General features: G+C 35.8%; 1 protein-coding gene across 1 annotated transcript; it reads right to left on the minus strand.

Annotated features, from left to right (window-relative positions):
- Positions 1-869: 869 nt before the first annotated feature.
- LOC134805249 (1-acyl-sn-glycerol-3-phosphate acyltransferase beta-like) lies at positions 870-7,945 on the minus strand. The gene is made up of 5 exons (XM_063778562.1): positions 7,599-7,945; positions 6,264-6,397; positions 4,626-4,807; positions 3,526-3,694; positions 870-1,240 (listed from the first exon to the last, which is right to left on the minus strand). Exons 1-5 carry the CDS (start codon positions 7,787-7,789, stop codon positions 1,068-1,070), a joined length of 849 nt encoding a protein of 282 aa, XP_063634632.1. The 5' UTR covers positions 7,790-7,945; the 3' UTR covers positions 870-1,067.
- Between the last annotated feature and the right edge of the window lie 1,665 nt (positions 7,946-9,610).

The raw sequence follows: 9,610 nt of genomic DNA on the forward strand, positions 1-9,610 counted from the left end.
CTAGAAAATAAAATCAAACACAGCCAATTCTCAAATGTGCTAATGCGCTGACGTTCTTGAATTATACTTAATTTATTTAGTAGGTACTTACTTATTAGTTCCGTACTGGAAATTCGAGACCATGGTAAATGTATACAAGCAATACACTTCTTTGGCTTTACGTTCATGGTCGAGCTAGCTCATTAGAAAACAAAGACAGATCTCTAACATCTGTTAATTGTACATACAGGTTAAATTTGTAATACTGTTAAATACTAAAGTAAGACACTTAACACAATCAATTCAGAAGCAAGATCAGAGTATTATTTTAAATTAAAGGGGTTAAAGCGTGTATACACATACGTGATTCAGTCCCGTTAGCCCTTTGAACGCTAAAGACGTCCACAGACGCGCACGCTTACCTCTTTAATATCACCCTCCATAGAGTGATATATGTATAAAATAGTTGTGGCGTTCAAAGAGTTAAAGTAATGAGCGAAAATCGTAAATAACTAAAACATATGTACAATATTCGAAGGTTATTCCATCAAATATTACTAAACAGTCAAGGTCGAACGTGAAGTGTGAGCTAGGTCCACTGAGTTATCCATAGATATCCGAATACAAGGGATATGTTCGTTTGGTGGTATATATAGTTCTTGAAGAACATTTTTAGAAACACGACTGTTACTAATTATGTCTAAGTCGTTACGTGTAGAGTACAGTCAGCAGCAGAAGTTGCTAAGCGGGCGAGGTGTTCAAAAGAACCTTGACACGCTCTTATTCTCTTAACAATAAAGTCGCGTCAAGATCATTTTGAACACCTCGCCCGCTTAGCAACTTCTGCTGCTGACTGTACACGCTCTGTAGGTAGTGTGACAATATTGTCACATTTTTTTGTTCGACCGCTTAAAGCTAATAATAGAAGTAGTAAATTTACCAATGCGTACGTAGTTGAAAAATCACGTATACGCTATACATAAAAGTGGCAATAGCGTATTAAGGATATTGCAGTGGCAGTGCTTGCGTTCAGATATCTACGAATCAAACATAGTCATATAATACTGGTCATCATTTGGTGGTCGCCTTCAATTTTGAGTATAGAGCGGGTAGTCGGGCGGCAGAGCGCTTAACACCTCCTTGGAGAGTTCCTTATATGTGGCCTCCATGACGCCGCGCACTCGCTCGATTAGCTCCGGCACGTCGTCCATGGTCAGCCCGGCCGTGGGCACCGCTTCCAGGCACTGTATTATGACGTGACCTGGAACGTGATCATTTAATTACTACATGTCATTAATACAAATCGAGGCAAGCCGGATTTAGTATGCAGTGGGACTATTGTTGCAGGAGCTAAACGGTTATCATTATCACACTGATGCGGATCTGCACTGCGTTCCGGTGTGTAAATAAGACAGCGCTGCGCTATGTAGTGATATCTCGTTCGTACATTGGAGCGGCGTGCGAATCCGCGTCCAATGTGAAGACCGCCGTATATTATTGGTGCACTATAAAGGCATTCTGTTCCCTCTAGAGTCCATAAAACAATACATAAATCAAGCCAATCTTTTGCCTTTCAGGGGGACAATTGTCTGTTTTGCTCACGAAAGATAACGAGTATAGTGGATGATAGCTTCTCCATACATACGTAGTCCGCCATTTCCTCTCTGGTTATTGAGATTAAGGAGAATATTTTTACTCAATTTAATGTAAGTATATTAACCATAGCTGTGCCCCTGCGTTGGAGTTTTGAGTGAGGAGCGAAAATAACTTTTTTTGAAAGCTCCATACAATTGTTTGGGAGATGCTAACACTAAAAATTATATAATCGATAAAAATCCAGCGTAGAGCTGTGATTAATATTGTATGGGGCAAAGAACGCGCGCGATCCTCCTTTCCTTTTAAGGATATTAGAGTAAAATTTCTACTTGTGACCCATACCCATATCGGCCAAAACCGCCCCTTATACAGTTTAAACCAGTATCAAAATTTGGTGTTTTCACCAACTGACTGTCGCCAACAACGCCACTGTCCGTTAGCTATTTTATTTATTTTCAGTATTTTTTTACGGAATAAAATCTTTAAAGCTATGTTATGACATCAAAATAACAATCGCGCAAGCCCAGTCGTTTAAATTTAATGATAATAATGATGTCACCCGTGTCACATAAATATGACTTGTATTACAGCCTGTTACCACGAATTAAGGATGTTATGCAAAACGATGTAGTGTTCAAAAATCACGACAATAGTGTGTCATTCAAGGCACGGGTTTATAAGTGTGTGCACTTTCAGTTAAACTATAATACTAAAGCAAAAAATGTTTGATAACATTCCTCATTGGATCAGTCTGTTAACGTTTGTTGAAATTCAGATCGTAAACAAAAACTATTATGACACTTTTATTACTCGTAACATAATGATATTAATTACCTAAGGAATTTATTAGCAAAAACCTCATCATTATTTTATTGTGATACTCAACAGAGGTTCAATGTCATAAATAAAATATTGGATAGTGTTCTCACATTTCTTCTAAATAGGCTTCACTATTATGGCCCTACAATAATGTCATACATTAGCTTAGCAATGAAACGAGACCTCGACAATAACACGTGTTCGCAAGCGGCGGGCAAATATACATTCAATACAATAGCGGTCCATATACTCGTATCGCAGTCTCGAGGGAATACCTACTAACTAGGTGCACATGACGTCCACACATAGATAAATACGGCAGTGGAGCGTCGAGTAGATTAATCCAGAATACGGTATTCGTCATTTTCGTCACATGTTTATTTTATAATACCTATGTTTGTATAGAAAATAGTGAAAATATTATAAAGTATAGGTATACGGCTGTAACTTACGAATTTAAAGTAGGTCTAAACCTACTTCAGTACCTGTATGGTAAGTATGTAAGTAGAAACTATATAAGTACCTTAAATAAAATGAAATCTAAATTTCCTCACAGTTTAAGGCAATATTTCACGGATAAAAGGAAATAAACTTTCTTGATATTTCCACACATAGGGAAGTATACGCTGTCTGTAGGTATACGCTGACTGTACATATTATGTACCTACTTAGTCGTAAAAGCAGCATTGTAATTAAGAGTTTTACGAACACGCCGCCAAAAAGCCACGACTACCTATTCATATAGCAACGAAAACCCATGAAATGTTATTGCAAAATATTGTATTAAAATGAGAGCCTAACTTCGATTGTATGATGGCGGCTAGGTTCGTGACTCTTATAAAACTTAAAAAAAAAAAACAGCTAATAGGTCTTCAAAGTTACCAACCCTCCATTTAAAAACCACTATTTACGCTATATTTTGAGGCCACATATGCCAGCTTGATTAGTTTACAAGGCCAATGTGGAGAAGACCGGCATATAAAATAATGTTGTGGAATTATATACGTACGTCGGTCAAACAGTCAGAAAGACTGAAAACACAAGAGTTTGTAGACAGAGACGACCAAATAATGTAGACGGTCTTATCCACATGTACCGTATTATAACAGGATACTGTTTGGGATGTTTTACCTTTGTTGAAAATATACTTCGGCCTGTTGATAAAATAGTATGGCGAGAATATGACGGGGATGATGGGCACTTGCGCAGCCACGGCTATATTAAACGCTCCCTTCTTGAACGGCAGCAAGCTAGTGAAGTCCTTATTCCTGGTGCCTTCGGGAAACAGCCATATTTTCGTCTACAAATCAAAGAATTCAAAATTAAAGATAGAGCCGTCAGAATATATGACACGAATCGTATTCTTGCTAGTAAAACAAACGCCACATATAGAACTCGTACGTACAATGCGAGCGCGATCAGGGAATATAGGTAGGTACACATGTTCGTTACCAAGCAGAACCGCTACTCTTGTGAAACAAAATGTTACCGATTTATCTTCTACGATCCATATAACCGCAGAGCTGTTGTGGTTTTTATTGTAAATAAGCAAAACATTATATAACAAAGAAAACAACATTTTAATTCATAATAAGTACCTACCTAGGTCATTATGCAGTTCCTAATACGCGATTGCTGGACTAGACTATCCCCTTTCACACAAAATAGGCGCTTGTTTATCCTATATTCACGCGCAGCCTTGAGGGCGGACGGTCTTTCGCCTACGGCGAAACCGAATTGGTGCCACAAAATTTATCTTGACACCAATGAACTGGCCCACTTCGTAGTGCTCCTAAGGCCAGTCTTTACGAAGTAGGTAGGTATATTGTAAGTCAATGCTACAAATAGAAACAAGTGACACGCGGCGATGTCATTTGCGATTCGAATGGCGTGTTTTGCTGATGACTACAGTCAATCAATGTAGGTATGTAGATTGAAGGACAGAATAATTAATGCCTCTGTAACACTACACTGTTGCGAATATTAACGTGTCTGGGAAGGATGGATATAGGTACCTACATATTTTTTTGACACCTTTTTAAATAATTTATTATTATTTTAATACTATAGTACTGCATATATAACTCCCTCCTTTTTGAAGTCGGTTAAAGATGGTAATAATCCGCTTCCTAGAAAAACCGAGTTATTGATTGAGGTCTGATTTTGAACAAACATTTTCAATTTGGTCTAAAGTCACTATATTCTTATATTTTATGAACCTATATGCTCACCTTATTTTTGATCATAATATCAGATGTCACTTGGAGTGTTTTGTAGGCATCTTTTGGGTTGTTCCTGTCGATAAACACCACCCCGCACAGATATGCTGCCAAGCCAAAGGGCCATACATAAAATAACTCTTTACGGGCCACTGCTGCCACTTTGTCCGCTACATGCCAAATGTTGAACATGCCTGGAACGTTTAGCCAGAACACGTTAATATATGTAGGTAGTTGTAACTTTAGGGCACAATAAAATTAGGTACACTTACTACAATTATGGTTAGCAAAAAGATGAGTTATAAGAAGTTTACCTTCTGTCTTGCAAGACAGACCAAGCGTCATATGGTTAGGTACTCGTATGAGTAGACATAATTTAATAATTAATTTTATTAAATATGTCTCATTATACTTGACTATATGTTTTTATTTTATGACTGTTTAAAATATTGTAAATTACTATTTTTTTAATGTACAGGGATCAAAGAACTATTAAAGGATTTATTAAGGGGCCCACTGATTAACAGTCCGCCGGATGGTATCGGCCTGTCAGTTAGAACAAAATTATGACAGTTCCGAACAACTGACAGGCCGATACCGTCCGGCGGACTGTTAATCAGTGGGCCCCTTTAAAAATGACATGTTTACATTCAGAGAGAAGCATTGTAAGTTAAGACTCAACTGCCAGAAGGTGAACTTCTGTATTGATAGAGTTTTAGCTTGCAAGGTTCAGATAAGTTTTCATTGAATAGTTGAGACAGAAACAATTATTTGTCATAAATGTAAGATTTAAGCATTTATTACTAGTTGTATTCATCAAGGTTATCCTTACAGGACTAAACTCAATAGGCAATAGCATAATTTTACTACAGAATTCACAGACCGGCTTCATGGTACAATCAAGTAGGCTGGTGAGATAGGAAGACAGAAGTTAAGTGGTCCTTAACTATAAAAAGGACATCTTTTTTTTCTTTTTTAAGGGTATCTTTAGGTATTTAAAAAAGAGTAAACAAAATCTACCCTTACATGGCTTCTTAAGCCAGTTGCGGGTAGATGAAAACATTACATGATCAAATAATGTAGGTTAAAGTCAGGTCGTTCAGTGACAGATCCAGGTGGTTTTGTATTAGGTTGGTTAATCAATAAATGTTATAACTACCCGAAAATGTACAATTTATTTGTTTACTTTCTTTTAAATACCTAAAGATACAGACTATATATACATCAACCTTATAAACTCAGAATGATTTTTTAGACAAGTAGCTTCCCCATAGCTTCAGCCCAAAATAGATACAGGGTTTTTCTGAAACTAGTGGTTCCAATTTTGGAGCAAATCAGGGCAAAAAATTGAGTGTGTTCCTTATTAAATTGCTGTCACAAAAATTAAGTCAGTGCACATCAGAAAGTTTCCACAATAGCAAAATTTCCATCGAAATATTCTCATATTTTTGTATGGGGATTGACTTATTTCCGTTCCCAAAATAAAAGTTTGTCAGTGTGCCTTTCAACTCAATCGGATACCAGGAAGTGGGTTAAATTTAACAGACCAATTAACACCAGGGCAAGTGACAATAAATGAATGTGTATACAAAATGCTTCTAAATAATGTACAGAGACAAAATGAGTAATAAATAATGTATCAGGGTTTACCTAGGACATCAATAGTTGACTGATGGTTGGACACTATCACCGCTCCACGATCCTCTGCCAAGACTTTCCCATTTCTTAGGTGCCACTTAATTTCAATTACTTTTGTTATGTGTTTAATAATTGCAACAGAAAATCTAAAACATTAGTAAGTTGTTAGGTGGAAAAGGGGTATGAGGAAGTGGAAAGTTTGGAATAATTTCAAAAATGAAATAATGCTGGAAATATAATTATTTTAATCATCATCTATTTGTCAACTTTTGCAGTGAACTCTTCTTTCCTTAAATTATACCCATATTTTAGGAAAACGATATGTATTAATAAAAAGTATAATTTCCAGCATCAGCATCAGGGTTTTTGGTGCGGGAATGTTTAACACTAGCCAAAAAATAGGTAAAAACTGTAAAAACCAACACTATTTTAACATTTATAAGAATATTTGGAGCTTACTACCTATTTTTAATTCATAGTTTGGTAATTATTTTACAATAAATAAAGTTAAAAATACACGAAATCACACCTGCACCTAAACCCCCGATGTATGATCATAAAATTACCATGTACCTAATAATATTTTATATTAATGCTCATAATTCTTTTTATTAGTTTGACCAGACCTTATGTATGTTCAATGGTTAATAGGATCAAGCCAGCACCATTTTAATTAAATTTAATCTGGTAATTCAAAAAGAAATCAATAGTCTGGTTAAAATGAATTACCTATGTGACATAATTAGAACTTTAATATAGCACAAGAATTAGTCTATGTAACCTTTTAAGTGGCAGGTAAAAGGTAAAGGCTGCTTGAAAGTACTATCCCAAGCACTTAATCTAACTGTTAGCCATACAATAGGTTAAACAACATGGAATATCAACAAAATCATCCTCCAGGCACTGTCCCGGTATTTTGCCACGACTCACTTAGCAAAACTAGAGGTTTGTTAGACCGATATTAAATTTTGTATTAAATCAAAACTTGCCACTTAGGATAGTAGTGTAAATGGGTAAATGATGAAAACAAAGTAACCAATTTATTCCCAAATAAGAACCTGAGCTTTCATATTCTGTTCATTCTTTGTTCTCATATTTTATAAATTAAGCTTGTTTGAATTATTTCAAAGAACTGATTTGCAAATATGATTTTATATCATGTGTTTGAAATTGCAAAATATGATTAACATTTTTTCCATTTAGTACTGGGAGTTTCTTTACTGGAACTCATGCATATTATACAATTCAATGCTAGCTTTGATTACTGTTTCTCTAATGAATGCACTATTTAAGTTTGTATTCACTGCAGTTTTCGTAACAAGAATATACATACAAGATCATACTCACAAGATATTTTTCACGTTCTTCGGGTCTAACATGAAGAATGGCATCAACATCAACGATATGGTAGAGGTCCATACGTAGTAAATAAGAAATTTCAATTTGAACTTCACGAAATTAGGAGTCTCAGAAAGCAATTCTTTAAGGACATAAGCCACCGTAGTTATTATAAATAAATAAATCGCTATATCCCACATGTTGAGATCTTTCTTTCCTGTTTTTGAACTCTAGGTACAGTGTTATCCAAAATTAGTTTACTGTGATAATATAAATGTATGATTAATGCCCATGAATTTAATTTCACTGCGTGTACCGATATCAATACAACAAAAGCAGGCAGGCGGTATCTTGACTTTACCGAGTCAACTGCAACTCTATCAAGTCTCAAACCACAGAATAGACAGAAAAAACGCGCTTGTGTCCATTGACGTGTCGCGTGGTGTGGCCTAGTCCATACAAAGCGAGGGCCTCTCTCTATCGCACGTGGTCGGTTTGAGCGAAAGATATGTAGATAACCAGATTTCGATTTTCGAGTTTTTCGACGCTTACGGTAAAGTCCCTTTTACACTGTCTGTAACGAGGCTTCCAGCCTTCCAATCACTGCGACTCTGGCAGTTTCCGAACGTGTAGTAGGTGGTTTGCAACGGCAACGAAATTGTATTGCACCCCAACCAAAGGGCGATTGTGCACTACAATGAATTTTCCCGTCCGGCAGTCCGAGTTTTTACGGTCCGATATGGCACGCCATTAAATCGCTCCTTGAGAAACATAACGTCATTATCCAAAAAATGGGGTTTTTGAGTTAATAACGCCATCTAGCTCGTATGATCGTAACGCACGCAATACGAAGACACCTATCGCCCTAGCTCTATTAGAACCGCCAGAGGGCGCTAATGTCGTTATGGCGAATAGAGGGAATAGGTGCCTGTCTCATAGGAACAATGTCATTCAAGGGAAATAAATTGTATTTTATTGCTTAGTGACGGTTTTCTATGAGATTTAATGGTAAGTACGTCAATTTACATAAGAAATAGTGTATCTATACGTACTATGTCACTTTAAACTTATAATATGGTATCAAAATCAAAACTCAATTTAAAGCAATATCGTACTTTTCCCTTTAAGGACACTTGTACTTTTGAATTTAATAGAATAGAATAACGTCTTGAAATAAGTAAAGTGACATTATACCTATAATGACGGTTTTGCTTAAAACTTAAAGCCATAATGCTGACTAAAAATAAAAACGTACTGTTCTTTTACTTTAAGTGACATTGTGATTTTAAGAAGCTGACAGAAGTTTTAGCAGGTCCATCGTCATTATCTGTGTAGTGTCAATATGCTAGCTTAGTTTACTATAGCGACAGTTGGCATGCTTAAGTGAAAAATGTCGTTTTAAGCTTAAAGCCACTACAACTGGTACAGAACGCTTATAACGGTGTGGTTAATGAATGTCACTCGTTGTTTAATGTCACTGTGTTGTATTTTTTCTATAAGGTTCATAATAGAGTTGTATTATGGGTACCTACTAGACGACTATTTATAATTAGATAGATATAGCCACATTACGAGCCCTATTGATCTAACTGTGGAACTAGGTTGGTATGTGTAAGATTCCCATATTTATTAATTATAATATAATATTATTTCTGTGTTGTGTGATACTTTTTCATTCATCAAAATTAGCAAGTTATTTTTGTGATGTCTGTTATGTTCCAATTTTATTTCTGACAAGGTGACACAAAAGACACATTAGTTATTATTATCACTAGGTAGGTACTTACCTATTAATTACCCATAAAACTATTGTTCTCTTACAGTAGAAAATGTCTCAATGTGTCTTGAATGACAAAAAAGTTAAAGCTATTTTAATAAAGTTAATACTACCTACTGTTTTAGTTGAAACTGTTAATAAAGTTAATACTTATGATGTTGAAGAATTCGTACCTCCTTCAGAAGAGCTAGTTCTAATAACGTAATGTGTCGCTTGTGAGTTTTTTGTTGTTTTTCCGGGTTGG

The sequence above is a fragment of the Cydia splendana genome, chromosome Z (assembly GCF_910591565.1).
Source record: "Cydia splendana chromosome Z, ilCydSple1.2, whole genome shotgun sequence".
NCBI classification, from domain to species: Eukaryota; Metazoa; Arthropoda; class Insecta; order Lepidoptera; family Tortricidae; genus Cydia; species Cydia splendana.